Consider the following 17,686-nt stretch of genomic DNA (forward strand, 5'->3'; position numbering starts at 1 on the left):
TATCCATGACATGTGATTTACTAATCTATAAGGTCAGTGAACTTCAAAGGTTCTTCATTTGTTTGTTTCCATTCTGTAACCTGAGAATTCAGTCTTCTTGGTAGCATGACCAGAACCATGAACAATTGTCTAAATCTTTGATTCTAATAACTTGACACAGAATAATTGGCTGTGATTCTTAAGTAATCTCTTAATGGTCTTCTTCACAATGCCAGCATCTGCTATTTGTGAGTAATTTTAATAAAAGCTTCATTCTCTCAATTGTAGGGGTGAATTTTCGTTTGATTTTCTATTAAATAAACATAAAAAATGTTAACAAATTGCCGTTTTAGATTTTGACATCTCTGAAGAGTCTGTGTTTATTTTTAGAGAAGACCCATTTCTCAGAGCATGCATTAAAAAGCTGTAAATTTCACAGGAGGTTGCTATGGGAGAGATCATTAGGACCATCTCAGAGCTGGATGGGGTGGATGTGGATTTAGCACCTTTTGCGCATTCGGCACGCCAGGATCTTGATGTAAATGTCAACTTTACGTGAATCCCTGCGCAGGCAGTGGAACAGGTTATAAAATTCAGAATGACGCCTATCTTCATCGCTGGACGTCAGGGATGAGAGTCCTGACCAGGTAATGCGAGTGTCGGATATCTTCTGCAAGACTGGAACAATAATCTGAATACCCAAAAGATAATGGCTTCATATGAGTTTTATTAGTATTTGCTTATCTTTTTTGCTTCTAATTATTAAATGAAGATATGGGGAACACATACAAATATAAAATAATCTAGATATGGATTTTGGAGCCACCGTATGAGAAAACTATTAGAAATCTAAAATGTGAAAACAACACTCTAGTTTAGTTTTACCTTTCTCTTTTCTTCCTTCCCACTCTCATCCTTTGATTTGAGTAGAACAGAGAAAGAAGACAAGGGGAACTTCAATAGCAGATGTCCTGGGATACTTTGAAGGAAGTGCTGATCTTGAAAATTCTGTACTCTAGTACTCCTAATCTTGAAAATATTTCAACCATCTGTGCCCAGGAAGAGGCAAGCTTTTGCTGGAATTGGGTGCAATACAGGGAAGGCTGCACATATCAAAAATTGCATTGAAATTCTGATTCCTTTACAGTAGAATATATCACTATGAATGACTAAGCTCCTGATTTATGTAGTAGAAGTCTAGCATGTAGAAGTCATGAATCTTTTTCTTACAAAATGAGATATTTCAAAACTCCTTATGCATTACAGAGATCACTTCTATCATTCATGAACAAAGCAAGAAAGCCCTCTGCAGAATGCTCACCTGTTTGAATTGACTCTCTATGAATGCTTGAAGTTTGTCTGACATTTTCTCATTCTCTGTGACTCTTGTTAGGATTGTCTGTGAGACTTCTTTCAAACTCTGCAGCTCTTTGGTGAGATGATGCAGAGGTTTATTCCAGATGTACAGTATGAAGAGTATCAACTTACTAAGGTCTTCATTCTAAGCAACCATAAGAAACGGTCTGATTAAACTAATCATAAATCAGTGGTTTTGGTAACATGTTATCTCCGCTCAGAGCAGCTGACCTAAAAAAAACTTTTAGTTATACCTATGTGTATGCAGAGATTTTGGAATGAAGTAAAATTTGCAAAAGTATAAATGTAAGTTATTAGTTCACTCTTTACTGAATTATTAAAAACCTAGGTTATTTTAGAAACTAATTCTTCTCATGCATTCTAATTTATAACACGAAGGATTTTCTTTTTTCCTCTGAAATTCTACCACCACTCAGTGAGTACTTTTATGCTTGCAGATTTTCATGAGAGAAATATAAGTATTTTATGAAAAGTCAGTATGTGCCTGCAGTACATGACCCAAGAAAAAGGCCTTCTACCTGTGTCCACATCATTGTCACCCAGTGATTCTTTCATATTAAAGAATCAGAAGAGTCATTCATATTGATTTTTGATTGGTGATTTGTTTTATGATATTGCAACAAAGAGACAATGAAGAAGACATGACATTCCTAAACAGGCTTTCTTTCATCAGTTGATCCCAACACCAGCCCCCATGCTGGTATCAGAAGAGTCTGTCTTGTTGACATGTGTCCGGGCAGAAAATGGTACAGCGTTGTCTTTAGTAACGGCATCAGTGGGATTCACAATGGAGGGTTTTCACCCCTAGTTCACTGCTACTAGCAGAATTGAGCATGAAAATCCTGGAGGCTGAATATCTCTAGTTAACATGCTTGATTTCTTTACATCCATGAACTGTTCTAGTGGTAAAGAACATCGAACTGAATAGGATTAAATATAGTAATGTGTTAGGAATAGTACTAAGCACATAAAGTCCTTAGTAAAATGTATGGCCATGTAGTAACTCTCAATAAACTTTAAATTCAAGGTTATTGAAAAATCCCTCATCTTCTTGCTCTTTGACCTTTTTCCTTTACTTGATCATCTTCATTATTAATGAGCTTAACAGAGCAAAAGAATGCTGATATCATTAAGAAGGTTGTAGAAAGAGAGGATAGAATTTTAAGGGGGGATGCATGTGAAAATATTTTAAAAAATAGAGGACGAGGGATAACGCAGGAAATCAGAAAGGAGAGATTATAATGGTCAACATTTAGAGCTGCCATAAATGATTGAGGCTTGATATGTAAACAGTTTTGTCCTCAGAACAAAGGCAATTGTTGTGGCCATGAGAAGCAAAGCAATGTTTATAGGTCATTTGGGGGAGACTTACAAATTAAGAATAAAAGGTGACAGAGGAATGATTGAGAATGATGAATAAGGAGGTGTCAGAGAAGTAGAAGCAGAATCAGGAGAGCCTTGAAAGGCAGACGCGCTGGCTCAGTGGTACAGAATAGGACTCCGTGTATGAGTCACTAGTAACAGGGAGTACTCAAGCCTGGGGTATGTTTCTTACATATTCATGAATTTTGCAATCATATTTTACACGGGGAAATTCCCGTCATTTCCTGTTTTCTTTTTGTTTTCATTTATTTTTATTAGTTGGAGGCTAATATGGAATATTACTCAGCCATTTCCTGTTTTCATACAGAATAATAGCTGCAATCCTGTGTCAAATGCATTGGTTGACTAAAGTTGTCTGCATGGACAATTTATAGATCTGTTCTTGTTTTTGCTGCTATAGATCTTTAGTTATCCCTTGATTTCACTCACGCTTCATCAACTGCATAATGTAATTTCTCTTCAATGGCTTACGGCTCCTCCACCTTCTTCTGCAAGTACAGGTACCATGACCTCTAATAGTCTGAAGCTTGGTAACCTACATACTGTCTCACTAATCTGGTGAAAAACCCAGGTGAAAGACTCACGTTCAACTGCTGGGCTTCTTCTCTTTCTTCAGGAGCATGGAGGGGATCTGTGTGGCAGCTGTTGGTGGCCTTGATATGGTACTGTTTGCCCTGGGCATATTTTTCATCCTAAAAGTGATCAGGCAATTAGTTAGGGTTGTTGGGCATTGAGTAGATGAACCCATTACAAGAACATTTATATGTTTGAGAGATGTGTAATTTTTTTAACAGGGGGGCATCACAAAATTTGAAATTCATTCCTTTCCTGCTTTTTCTAGACATTGTCTCTATAAAAATGATTTTACATCTAACTCTTCTAAGTTTAACCTTTTCCCTTCTATGTTTATTATTATCCTTTTTTTTTTTTTTTTTTTTTTTTAGTGTTTGAACCAAATATAGTGCATATGTACCAATAGTTGGTGCTTCCGAGGGACAGTAGTGATAAAGAACATTCCTGCTAATGCAGGAGATATTAATGTTAAATGAGCTCTTAGGGAGCAACACTCATCCAATAGGTTTAGTGTCTCCATGAGGCGAAACACCAGAGAATTTTCTCTTCTTTCTCTGTGTCTGTGTGTCCTTTCCTCTGTCTGTCTTGCCCACCCCCCACCCTGTGTGAGGACGCACAGAGAAGCCATCCTGGGAAGAAAGAATTCTTACCAGAACCTCACCTTGCTGGTGCCCTGATCTGGGACTTATAGCACCCAGAGCTGTGAGGAAATAAATTTCTGGTGTTTATTCCACTGAGTCTATTGTATTCTCTTATGGCATTCCTGACTGACAAATACAAATTCATTTATTTTAGACATTTTTAAAAAAGAAAATGAATGAAAGGAAATTGAAAAAAATTATTGCACTTCTAAGGAATCTTTGAGATTTCACAAAACTGACCCTTTTTTCGATTTCACCATCTTATGAACTGATGACTTCTTTGACCTGGAGAGTATGTTATTGCAACCTTCTTGTTTAAAGGATAGTATAGGCCAGTCACTTATGTGAAGTTTCCTTTCGAGAGCCTGGTGGGCTACAGTCCATGGGGTCACAAGTGACGGACATGATTTAGCAACTAAACCACCACCACCACAGTACTTACAAACTCTTTGAACATTATTGCGGACAGGTTATGGAAGTAGTGGGACAGCCAGGCAGCATCGATAAACAGGTCTGTAAGGGATTTCAGGGGGGTGTCAGGACTGCAGGACGGGCATACGTTGCCTTGGCACAGCAGCAGATTTGACATGACCAGTAGCAGAAGCAGGCAGGACCCTGCTAAAATAAAAACATGAGCCATCTGATGATCTAGTCACCTGAGGTTATCAAATCCATCCTGTGGAGGGAAGCCTTCTCTTTCCCTGTTACTCTGAACAGGAGTTGGAGCTGTAGTAGCTGGGGTGGGGAAGAAGGAGCGCCTTCTGTGTAATTTAGATGGATGATGACATTTGCACAGACGGATAGTTGGAGTGGTAGGTTACTCCCTGCATTTTTGTATTGCTCCCTGAAGTACTTCTGTGCTCTGCAAACATTTGGAACTTAATTCTGAGCCAGAGTGTTTAGGCCATTCTTTCAAAACAGTTTAATTTTGGGACTCTGCAGACTCTGAGCCGCAAGGCCCTTTATGAGTTTGTAATTTTTTCACTGTACATCACTAATCCTTGAATTTTAGGCACTGAAATGACAAGAAGTGTACAGTTGATCTGTCTGGTTTGCCATCACGCTGGGATAAGAGTAAACATGTGACTGACTGATCGCTACTATTGAGTACAAAGAGAATACTATGACAAAAAGGATACTGTACCTTGGATCTGCTAACTTACCTTCATAACCCCATGCATGTCTTTGATATTTTCCCAAAAGCTTTAAAACATGTTAAAATCTGTTTTTCACAGTAACCCTGTAAGATAGCCTTCATCTTCACTATGATCATCAAGTTATGTTAAGGAAGATACAAATGACTTGGAGAGGGCAAATAATTTTCCCTGGTCCCATTATTAGCAGAAGAGGTGACTGGGCACCAATACAGTTATCTGTTCACTTCCTGATGTCACATCACACATGCCTGTGGGCTCTCGGACTGCATGTGTGTAACCAGGACCACATCAGGAGCTATGATGACTCTGCTTGCAGAGAAAAATATTTTGTCTTTGACTGCAAGGCAGCAGTGACCCTAGAACATTGGTTTTATCCACTTGTTCTGATCTGTCTATAAAACACTCACTGTTAATGTCTTTGACATTATCAGTGTGGCGGCCTGGTTCTCCTTGCTTCTAGGCACCTTGATAACTCTTCTACTTTTATCCATCCTTAATATTCTCGTTACGTTTGTTTCTTCGAGAAAATAGCAAATAAATCTCCAAATGGTAATACAAGAATATTACCTCTCAGCACCCAGGATCCCGTCATTGGCTCTGCGGACACGGTCTGGCCTTTCCTGACTGTGATGTTTTAGGGAGAAAATCCATCTGTCTGGTTGGGAGCACATGCTGACAGCCATGGGGTTTAGTTTCTGAATCATCGTCAAGAATCTTCTCTTTCATAGTAGAACCAGATCTTCATGTTTCCATGAGGTATTGCAATATTTCAGAAATTATTCCTAGCCCTACCTTTGTCCAACAAAAGTATAAAATCATAGAGTCTTGGAAGCATGATTTTAATATTACTTTTCCTGTCTGTCCTTTGTACGTAAGCAGAATTTAAGACTGAAGTAAGCAAGAATTCAGTTTGGATAAGAGAACAGATAAAAGAGATTTTGTCCTCCTGAATGAGATCTGAACATGATTCTTTTTCCAATTTACCACATGAGTGATCATTTAATTAAGGATAAGATATCAGCATTTACTAGGTTTTCTCTGCTCTTAGTTTAAATGGGCATGGTATCTAAGAATAAAATGGTTATTTAAAATTAGGTGATGAAAATCAAAGAAGTGGTTCTGAAAAAGGAGACATATAAGTTGCAGAAATTTGTGACTATCTCTCTTATCAACTAAAGGGTTTATTATGACAGGCTAGGAGAATAAGAGCTTATATAATATAGACATGTTTGTGTGCATATTTTTCTGTGCATGTATATATGTGTTATGCATAATTATATGCTTAATTCCTTCATGGAAATTTGGAGCTTATAAATTTTGAATTTATAAGAGACAGTAAATATAGCAGAATATCCTAATTCCTAAGGTAATTGATCATTTATTGGTAGATGACTAAGTATATGATTTTTTTTCTGTTAAAGAGTTATTTGTGTGTTTGCTTTGGTACCACATATATTAAAAAACTAGAATAATACTGAGAAGATTAGCGTGGCCCCTGCCCAAGGATGACAGGCCAATTTGTGAAGCCTTCCATATTTTTCTGTAACAACTTCAACGGGTTGGATGGGAAAGAAGGTGCGAAGGAGGTTCAAGAGTGAAGGGACATAGGTAAAACTGTGGCTGATTCATGTTGATGTTTGACCGAAAGCAGTACAGTATTGTAAAGCAATTAGCCTTCAATTAAGCATCAATAAATTTAAGTATAAAAATGTTTTTGGGGATCTATAACAGGTTCAGATATACACTGTATGCCTAAAGAGACTCTGACTGGAAACTGATGGTGTCAGTTATCATTGATTAGTGATTCATTAACTTTATAGTTGAACGAGAAAAGTCAACTAACAAACAGTATTGTCTGTGATTCAGTGTCACAGCAAGCTATAGTCCTGGTCTGCATTTGCTTTTAGGTGGTATAGTGCCCCAACTTTGAAACTGAGGCTGTTCCCAGAAGCGCACAGTCATGAGTCCTGCCCAGGGTTTTTAATTCTAATGCTTGAGGATTCTGTTCGCTGGTCCACTAAGTCTGAGATTTTCTCTCCTGAGAATTCTCTCGTTCTGTCATGTGCACAGGTCTTCCTATTTTGGTTTTCTAATTTGATTCTCTTATTCTTTTTACCAGACTGCCAAGTCTCTTTACGATTGACTTTTCAGACCCTTTTGTGCTTTGATTTTTCTGATGCTCATTAGTGCATCTGCTTCCATGTCTACATTTCTGAGTGGTTTTCAGTATCTACATATAACCTACCATATTTGCTTAGTGTCTGGAATTTGGTGTTTAGCATCAGCATATTTTTATGAACTGCATTTTCCTTCTGGTACAGTTTCTGGTATATAGCTTAAGCTGGTTGGCTAGCATCTTACTTTTTCGTGTTGTCTCCAAAAAAAGTAGAGAACTCTGCTTTCTTTCTAGGCAATATTGCCCCTTCTTTTGATACCATTGCTAATTTTCTGTGATTTCACTGCCTCATAAGCTTTGTCTTTCTCAGTCTACTGTAACTCGAGTACAAAGTGTCTCTATGTTGGTATTACTAGTTTATTTCATTTTGTTAATTTTAATTGGAGGCTAATTACTTTACAATGTTTTAGTGGATTTGCCATACATTGAAAGGAATCCACCATGGGTGTACATATGTTCCCCTTCCTGACCCCCCTCCCACCTCTCTCCCCATCTCATCCTTCTGGGTCATCCCAGTGCACCAGCCCCGAGCACCCTGTATCATGCATCAAACCTGGACTAGTAATTCGTGTCACATGTAATAATATACATGTTTCAGTCCCATTCTCCCAAGTCAGCCCACCCTGGCCCTCTCCCACAGAATCCAAAAGACTGTTCTATACATCTTCATGTCTTTTTCTGTCTGTGTCACATACAGGGTTATCCTTAACATCTTTCTAAAGTCCATATACATGCATTAGTATACTGTATTGGTGTTTTCCTTTCTGGCTTACTTCACCCTGTATAATAGGTCCCATTTCATCCACCTGATGAGAACTGATTCAAATGTATTCTTTTTCATGGCTGAGTAATATTCCATTGTGCATATATACCTCAGCTTTCTCATGCATTCATCTGCTGATGGGCACCTACGTTGCTTCCATGTGCTGGCTATCATAAACAGTGCTGTGATGAACATTGGGGTACACATGTCTCTTTCTATTCTGGTTTTCTCAGTGTGTACACCTAGCAGTGGGATTGCTCAGTCATATGACAGTTCTATTTCCAGTGCTTTAAGGAATCTCCACCCTGTTCTGCATAGTGGCTGTATTATTATTTCAAATAAATATCAACCTAGTATACCAGAGAATTAAAGGAATAAAATTACAATAGTATTAGTAATGATACATTCCCCCCAATTATAATCCAGTAATACTCCCAGTTTTAAATGACACCATCCATGTATTATTGAGGTCCCCTACTCATTTGCCCTTACTAGTTGTTTCAATTTGAAAAAGAATGTAGAAAACAATGGAGTGGAAAATTCTGAAAATCACCTTGGATTTTTGATGCCTCAAGGTTAAGTATGTAATTATTAGTTTTTTATAGTTAGTGGGGCTATTCTTAGCACATATAACTCATTGTAGGGTGATTGCTATTGAGAAAAGGATGCATACTGTGACGTGCAATCACCAAACAGGAGACTGGAAATAAAGAAAGCAATGTCAGGAGGACACAGGCTTCTGTTTTGGAAGGAATAACTAACAGTGTCTGTCATCTACAGTCTAATCCTCAGATTTTTCAAAAAACTTATTCTTCCTTGCCCATTTAATAATTTGGGTTGTTTGATTTCTTCTACTACTGAGTTGCATGTGTCTCATATATACCTGGATATGAAGCCCTTATGAAATATGTGATTTGCAATTATTTTTTTTCATTCAATAGGTTGCCATTATATTTTGTTGATGACTTCTTTTACCATGCAGAAGATTTTGAGTTTAATATGGTCTCACTATTTATTTTTGCAGCTCTTGCCTTTGCTTTTGATGTTTGACTTGTTTGAGCTACTTGTATTCCAGAATGCAATCTTTTATCAGTTGTTTTACTTGCTATTATCTTCTCCCATTCTTACCAAAAGATACAAACTGGCTGAACGGATACAAAAACAACACCTGCATATATGCTGTCTACAAGAGGCCCACTTCAGTCCTAGAGACTCATATAGACTGAAAGTGAGAGTATGGAAAAAGATATTCCATGCGAGTGGAAATCCAAAGAAAACCAGATTGGCAATTTTCATATCAGAAAAAATAGACCTGAAAATAAAATCTATTATAAGTATAAAGAAGGACACTACAAAATGATCAAGGGATCAGTCCAAGAAAAAGACAGAACAAATTTAAATATTTATGTACTCAACCTAGGAGCACTTCAATACATAAGGTGAATACTAACTAACATAAAACGGGAAATTGACAGTAACACAATAATAGTAGGACATGTTAACACCCACCTCTACCAATGGATAGATCATCAAAACAGAAAATAAATAAGGAAACATAAGCCTAAAGGGAACTATTAGAGCAAACAGACCTAATAGATATCTTCAGCACATTCCATCCAAATGCAGAATATACTTTCTTCTCTGGTGAACATGGAACATTTTTCTCATCTTGGGTCACAAATCAAAGCTCAGTAAATTTAAGGAAACTGAAATTTTATCAAGGATTTTCTCTGAGCACAACACTGTGATACTAGATAATGACTATAGGAATAAAAAAAACAAATTTAAAGACCAAATGCACATGGAGATTAAACAAAACATTTCTAAATAATGAACATGTTACTGAAGAAATAAAGGAAATTGAAACAGTCCTAGAAAGAAAGAACAATGAAAACATGATGATCTAAAACCTATACAATTCAACATAAGCAATTCTAAGAGGGAAGTTTAAAGTAACACAAATACTACCTCAAGAAACACATTGAAACAGTCATCAAACTTTACATATTTTAATGCTTTTTAAATTTCTCTTATCAATGTCTTAAGGGTTTTGTATAACATATTTCAACACCTTGTTCAAGTTTTTTCTAAGTGTTTTATCTTTTTGTGATGAAATAGTAAGTGGGATTGTTTTCTTTATTCTACTTTCTGAGAGTTTGTTGTTGATATACAGGTAGGCAACTGAGTTTCGTATATCAGAATATAGTAAACATTATGTATGCTGCATCTTTAAAGACTAGACATTTTCCCACAAGTAAGACATATAGATGATCAAGAGGCATATGACAAGATGCTCAGCATTACTAATAATCAAGGGAAATGCAGATCAAAAGCACAAGAGTTATCACCTCATACCTGTTTGAATGGCTAGTACCAAAAAAGTAAGAAATGGCAATGTTATTGAGGATGTAGAGAAAAAGGGACCCTTATGGCAGAAAATGAAGAGGAACTAAAAAGCCTCTTGATGAAAGTGAAAGAGGAGAGTGAAAAAGTTGGCTTAAACTTAACATTCAGAAAACTAAGATCATGGTATCTGGACCCATCACCTCACAGGAAATAGATGGGGAGATAGTGGAAACAGTGTCAGACTTTATTTTGGGGGCTCCAAAATCACTGCAGATGGTGATTGAAGCCATGAAATTAAAAGAAGTTTATTCCTTGGAAGGAAAGTTATGACCAACCTAGATAGCCTATTAAAAAGCAGAGACACTACTTTGCCAACAAAGGTCCATCTGGTCAAGGCTATGGATTTTCCAGCGGTCACGTATGGATGTGAGAGTTGGACTGTGAAGAAAGCTGAGCACTGAAGAATTGATGCTTTTGAACTCTAGTGTTTGAGAAGACTCTTGAGACTCCCTTGGACTGCAAGGAGATCCAACCAGTCCATCCTAAAGGAGATCAGCCCTGAGTGTTCATTGGAAGGACTGATGCTGAATCTGAAACTCCAGTACTTTGGCCACCTCATGCAATTGGTTGACTCTTTGGAAAAGATGCTGATGCTTGGAGGGATTGGGGGCAGGAGGAGAAGGGGACGACAGAGGATGAGATGGCTGGATGGCATCAGCGACTTGATGGGCATGAGTTTGAGTAAACTCTGAGAATTTGTGATGGACATGGTGACCTGGGATGCTGCGATTCATGGGGTCACAATGAGTTGGACACGACTGAGTGACTGAACTGAGCTGAACTGATGAACTCCTGATAGAGATATATACCGCTACAACTTCCATGGCTAAATATTGTGGTGGCTCCTCAAGAAATTTAAAAGAGAACTGTTATGTGATCCATTATCCCACTTCTGGATATATAGTCAAAGGAAATGAAATCATTGTCTCAAGGAGAGATCTGTATTCCCAAGTTCATTGCAGCATTATTCACAATAGCCTTGGTATAGGAACAAACTGAGTATGTTTCAACAGGTGAATGGATTAAAACAATGCGATGTGACCTATATAGGTAAATATTATTTAGCCATTAGAAAAAGAAAGAAGTCCTTCCATTTGTGGCAGCTTGGATGAAACTGGAGGATATTACACTAAGTGAACTAAATCAGAGAAAGAAAAATACCATGTGATCTTAATTATAAGGAATCTCAGGGAAAAAAAAGGGGGGGGGGATGGAACTCGGAGTAGAAAAATGATTGCCAAAGAATGGAGGGTAGGACAAATAGGGAGAGATTTTTAAAGGTTACTATTCTGATGTATAAAAAATTAATGCATTCCGAGGTTCTAATTTAGAGCCCATCAATGATAGGCTCTGTCATCAGAAGAGGATGCGGAAGGAACCATACCGAGCAAACCTCTAGAAACCAATGCTGCCCCAGTCCCTAGAATATCCCAATCCGGACTCTGGATTTTGTACAGTGGACCACGCAGAAGCGTGGCCGTGAGGAGCAACCCCTCGCCCAAGGTCAGGGGTGGTGACCGAGAGCACCAGGCTGAAACAGCATAGGAGCGGCCCAGAGGAGCTACCCCAGGTCCGAGGTCAGAGGCAGAGGCCAAGGGGAACTATCCCACTTCCAAGGTCAGGGAAAGCGGCTGAGAGGAGCTACCCCACGCTCGAGGTCATGGTCTGCCGCCGAGAGGAGCAACCCCATGGCCAAGGAGAGGCGGCTGGGCCGAGAGGAAGTAACCCAGGTTCAAGGTCAGAAGGGGCGGCCATGAGGAGATACCCCTGGTCCAAGGTAAGGAGTAGTGAATGCACTTTGCTGGAGCAGCCGTAAAGAGATATCCCACGTCCAAGGTAAGAGAAACCCAAGTAAGATGGTAGGTGTTGCGAGAGGGCATCAGAGGGCAGGCACACTGAAGCCATAATCACAGAAATCTAGCCAATCTGATCACACGGACCACACTCTTCTCTAACTCACGAAACTAAGCCATGCCGTGTGGGGCCACCCAAGATGAAAGAGGTCTGAAAGGATGTGGTCGACTGGAGAAGGGAATGGCACTCCTCTTCAGTATTCTTGCCTTGAGAACCCCATGAACAATATGAAAAGGCAAAATAAGAGAATGCTGAAAGAGGAACTCCCCAGGTCAGAAGGTGCCTAATATGCTTGCTGCTGGAGATCAGTGGAGAAAAAACTCCAGAAAGAATGAAGGGATGGAGTCAAAGCAAAAACAACACCCAGTTGTGGATGGGACTGGTGATAGAAGCAAGGTCTGATGCTGTAAAGAGTAATATTGCATAGGAACCTGAAATGTTAGGTCCATGAATCAAGGCAAATTGGAAGTGGTCAAACAGGAGTTGGCAAAGGTGAATGTTGACATTCTAGGAATCAGTGAACTAAAATGGACTGGAATGGGTGAAATTAACTCAGATGACCATTATATCTACTAGTGTGGGCAGGAATCCCTTAGAAGAAATGCAGTAGCCATCTTGCTCAACAAGAGAGTCTGAAATGCAGTCCTGGAGGCAATCTCTTAAATGACAGAATGATCTCTGTTGTTTTCCAAGGAAAAGCATTCAATATCACAGTAATCCAAGCCTATGCCCTAACCAGTAACACTGAAGAAGCTGAAGTTGAACAGTCTATGAAGACTTACAAGAACCTTTTAGGACTAACACCCAAAAAAGATGTCCTTTTCATTATAGGGGACTGGAATACAAAAGTAGGAAGTCAAAATATACCTGGAGTAACAGGCAAATTTGACCGTGAGTACAGAATGAAGCAGGCCAAAGGCTAATAGAGTTTTGCCAAGAGAACATACTGGTCATAGCAAACACCCTCTTCCAACAACACAAGAGAAGACTCTACACATAGACATCACAAGATGGTTGAGACTGAAATCAGATTGATTATATTCTTTGCAGCCAAAGATAGAGAAGCTCTATGCAGTCAGGAAAAACAAGACCAGGAGGTTACTGTGACTCAGATCATGAACTCCTTATTGTCAAATTCAGACTGAAACTGAAGAAAGTAGGGAAAATCACTAGACCACTCAGGTATGACCTAAATCAAATCCCTTATGACTATACAGTAGACATGAGTAATAGATTTAAGAAACTAGATCTGATAGAGTGCTGATAAACTATGGATGGAGGTTTGTGACATTGTAAAAGAGACAGGGATCAAGACCATCCCCATGGAAAAGAAATGCAAAAAGGCAAATGGTTCTTTGAAGAGGTCTTACAAATAGCTGTGAAGAAGAGAAGCACGAAGAAAAGGAGAAAAGGAAAGATATTCCCATTTGAATGCAGAGTTCCAAAGAATAGCAAGGAGAGATAAGAAAATCTTCCTTAGTGATCAATGCAAAGAAATAGAGGGAAACAGAATGGGAAAGACTAGAGCTCACTTCAACAAAATGCGAGATACCAAGGGAATATTTCATGCAAAGATGGGTTTGATAAAGGACAGAAATGCTATAGATTTAAAGGAGCAGAAGATACAAAGAAGAGCTGGCAAGAATACACAGAAGAACTGTACAAAAAAGATCTTCACGGCCCAGATAATCATGATGGTGTGGTCACTCACCTAGATCCAGACATCTTGGAATGTGAAGTCAAGTGGGCCTTAGAAGGCATCACTAGGAACAAAGTTAGTGGATGTGATGGAATTCCAGTTGAGCTATTTCAAATCCTGAAAGATGGTGCTATGAAATTGCTTCACTCAATATGCCAGCACATTTGGAAAAATCAGGAGTGACCACAGGACTTGAAAAGGTCAGTTCTCTTTCCAATACCTAAAGAAAGGCAATCCCAAAGAATGCTCGAACTACCAACAAATGCACTCATCTCACATGCTAGTAAATTTAAAGCTCAAAATTCTGAAAGTCAGGCTTCAGCAATACGTGAACCGCAAACTTCCAGATGTTCAAGCTAGTTTTAGAAAAGGCAGAGGAACCAGAGATCAAATTGCTGACATCTGCTGGAACATCCAAAAAGCAAGCAAGTTCCAGAAAAACATCTATTTCTGCTTTATTGACTATGCCAAAGCCTTTCACTGTGTGGATCACAATAAACTGGAAAATTCTGAAAGAGATGGGCATCACCTGACCTGCCTCCTGAGAAATCTGTATGCAGGTCCGGAAGCAACAGTTAGAATTTGACATGGAACAACCGACTGGTTCCAAATAGGAAAAGGAGTACATCAAGGCTGTATATTGTCACCCTGCTTATTTAGCTTATATGCAGAATATATCATGAGAAACGCTGGGCTGGAAGAAGCACAAGGTGGAATCAAGATTGCCCGGAGAAATATCAATAACTTCAGATATGCAAATGACACCACCCTTACGGCAGAAATTGAAGAGGAACTAAAAACCTTCTTGATGAAAATGAAAGAAGACAGTGAAAAAGTTGACTTAAAGCTGAACATTCAGAAAACTAAGATCATGGTACCTGGTCCCATCAACTCATGGCAAATAGATGGGGAAACAGTGGAAACAATGTTAGACTTTATTCCTGGGACTCCAAAAACACTGCAGATCGTGGTTACAGCCATGAAATTATGAGACGCTTACTCCTTGGAAGGAAAGTTATCACCAACCTACATAGCATATTAAAAAGCAAGGACATTACTTTGCCAACAAAGGTCTGTCCTGTCAAGGCTATGGTTTTTTCAGTGGCCATGTATGGATGTGAGAGTTGGATGGTAAAGAAAGCTGAGTGCCAAAAAATTGATGTGCATGAACTGTGCTGTTGGCAAGTCTCTTGAGAGTCCCTTGGACTGCAAGGAGATCCAAAGAGTCCATCCTAAAGGAGATCAGTCCTGGGTGTTCATTGGAAGAACTGATGCTGAAGCTGAAACTCCAATACTTTGGCCACCTCATGTAAAGAGCTGACTCATTGAAAACGACCCTGATGCTTGGAGGGATTGGGGACAGGAGCAGAAGGAGACGACAGAGGATGTGATGGCTGGATGGTATCAACCTACTGGACAATGAAGAGGAATACCAGGATCCATATAGAACTCCATCGGACAAATGAAAGAAGGGACAAGGAGGAAGGGGAAAGAAGCAGGAGAGCAAGTAGGACAAGCCTGTGCCTGGGGATGAGGGAGCTGATGTGCAGGGGTGAGGTCCCCACTTCCATGGCCATCCACTGTAATGGGGGGCATCATTTGAAGCTATTGGGGAGTGAACTAACTAACCTGTGACCGTATGAACGGAGTGAGAACCTCATAGACAAGCCATGCTGCTGCCTTTCATACCTCGGACAGGGTTGTAAATCCACTGGTTTCCACGGAAGCTGGGAGCTGGAGCCATGGGGACTGCAGAATGATCCCTGGGTGAGAAGTCCTGTTGACCTTGGGGAGTCAGCCGGACGGGATGGGATGGAGGAAATCTGCTGCATCGAACACTTCTTAAGGAAAGCCACGAGGCCATAAAAGTAGGGTTCAACTGCCTGTGGAGCACAGCTATCTCTTTCTCCATGCTGGTACCTGTAGGTTGAACTATAGAGAAAGACTTCAGTGAGGGTGGTCCTTGAGTGCCTGATGCACTGAGCAATGGAGAATTTTGAATGCCTATATACCATACCCTACCCTATTCTCTTTCTAAATTGTGGTTTTTAGAATCACAATATGTTTATGAACTTAAATTTCTTCTGGCAGAGTTTCTGGGTTTCAAATTAAGCTAATTCCTCATATCTGGCTCGTTCTTGGTGTTTCAAGAAACTTTGAGAACCTTCCTTCCTCTCAAGGCAATACTGCGCCTTACTTTATTATCATTGCTGACTTCCCATACTTTTATTTCTTGCCTAATATATTCTATGTCTTTCTCTATTCACTATCACTTTAGTGGTATGTGTCCTTATGTTGGTATTAATATTTATGATAAAGTATTATCCTGATGCAGTAGAGAATCAAAAGGACTACAGTTACAACACTAGTAATAAATTACCTCCAAATTATAATCCATTAATGCTCCCATTTTAAAATTGGTTTTCATCTATATATTATTGAGGTCTCTTAACTCATTTTCCTTACTTAGTGGCTCAAATATGAAATGAAATATAGAAAACAATGGAGTGGTAAACTCTGGAAATCACATTCCTTTTGATATGCCTCATAGTAGGTATGCAAATATTAGTTTGTTTGTTTTTTTTCCCAGTGTGGCTATTCTTAGTACATATTATAGCTCAGTGTGGGGTGATTTCTATTGACTGAAGAATGTACACTTTGGACTATAATTGTCAAACAAATGAGAGGAGATGAATAAAATTATACCAAGAAGGCACAAGCTTTTGTTGTTCTAGAAGGAAAACCTTGTTGTTTCTCTCATCTACAGTCTATTCTTCAGATTTATTGAAACTCTTAATTTTCTTAAAATCCATTAAAAGTTTGGATTATTTGGTGTTTTTTGCCCTTGAGTTGTAAGTCTCATGTATTTTTGGATATTAAGCTCTTATCAAATATATGGGGGCAGGAGGAGAAGGGGGCGACAGAGGATGAGATGGCTGGATGACATCACCAACTCGATGGACATGAGTTTGAGTAAACTTCGAGAGTTGGTAATGGACAGGTAGGCATGGCATGCTGCAGTTCATGGGGTCGCAAAGAGTCAGACACGACAAGCAACTGAACTGAAATATATGATTTAGAAATAACTTCTGTCAATCTGTAAATTGCCATTTGATTTTGTTGATGTTCCTTTGTTTGGAGTTTGATGTGGTGTCACTTATTTGTTTTTACAGTGGTTGCCTTATTGCGTTGGCTTTTGGTGTGAAACCCAAAAACTCATTGCAAAGACAGAAGGCAAGAAGATTGCCTCAATGTTCTCTTCTAGGAGTTTAATCACTTCAAGTCTTATGTTCAACTTTTTAATCCCTGCTTAGTTGATTTTTGTGTATGATAAAAGACAGGGGCACAGTTTCATTTTTCCATAGCATTATCCAGTTTTCCCCATGCAATATTTGAAAAGCTTCTCCTTTTCCCACTTGATAGTCTTGGCTCCTTTCTCATAAGCTAACTGACAATATATGGGTGTGTGTTCCTTTCTTGCTTCTCTGTTCTGCTCTGTTGATCTATGTGTCTGCTTTCGTGCCAGAAGCAAATCATTCTGTTTTGATTAGTATAGCTCTCTAATACAATTTGAAATCAGCAACCCTAGTCTCGAACGTTGTTCTTCTTTCCCAAGATCACTTTGACTCTTTGGTATTTTGTGATTTAATACAGCAGAATAGACCAAGAAGAGATGGA

The 17,686-nt window shown here is 39.0% G+C and overlaps 1 protein-coding gene and 1 non-coding gene across 2 annotated transcripts; one reads left to right on the plus strand and one right to left on the minus strand.

Annotated features, from left to right (window-relative positions):
- Nucleotides 1–478: 478 nt before the first annotated feature.
- On the minus strand, nucleotides 479–15,872 carry LOC136151347 (chorionic somatomammotropin hormone 2-like). Its single transcript, XM_065912391.1, has 5 exons — nucleotides 15,698–15,872; nucleotides 4,396–4,568; nucleotides 3,324–3,431; nucleotides 1,301–1,480; nucleotides 479–670 (listed from the first exon to the last, which is right to left on the minus strand). The coding sequence occupies exons 1-5, from the start codon at nucleotides 15,870–15,872 to the stop codon at nucleotides 479–481; spliced, it is 828 nt and encodes a 275-aa protein (XP_065768463.1).
- On the plus strand, nucleotides 6,540–6,650 carry LOC136151993 (U6 spliceosomal RNA). Its single transcript, XR_010660155.1, has one exon. It is a non-coding gene; the product is annotated as a U6 spliceosomal RNA (small nuclear RNA).
- Nucleotides 15,873–17,686: the final 1,814 nt, after the last annotated feature.

The sequence above is a fragment of the Muntiacus reevesi genome, chromosome 20 (genome assembly GCF_963930625.1).
Source record: "Muntiacus reevesi chromosome 20, mMunRee1.1, whole genome shotgun sequence".
In the NCBI taxonomy this organism is placed as follows: domain Eukaryota; kingdom Metazoa; phylum Chordata; class Mammalia; order Artiodactyla; family Cervidae; genus Muntiacus; species Muntiacus reevesi.

What these genes read in the sequence shown, in the direction of transcription:
- LOC136151347 (XM_065912391.1), bottom strand. Translation starts at nt 15,872, where the DNA reads ATGGCCTCGTGGCTTTCCTTAAGAAGTGTTCGATGCAGCAGATTTCCT. An exon ending in CAATAATGTTCAAAGAGTTT is followed by an intron (nt 3,432 to 4,395) that starts GTAAGTACTGTG and finishes GATCACTTTTAG; the next exon opens with GATGAAAAATATGCCCAGGG. An exon ending in TAGAGAGTCAATTCAAACAG is followed by an intron (nt 671 to 1,300) that starts GTGAGCATTCTG and finishes TTGGGTATTCAG; the next exon opens with ATTATTGTTCCAGTCTTGCA.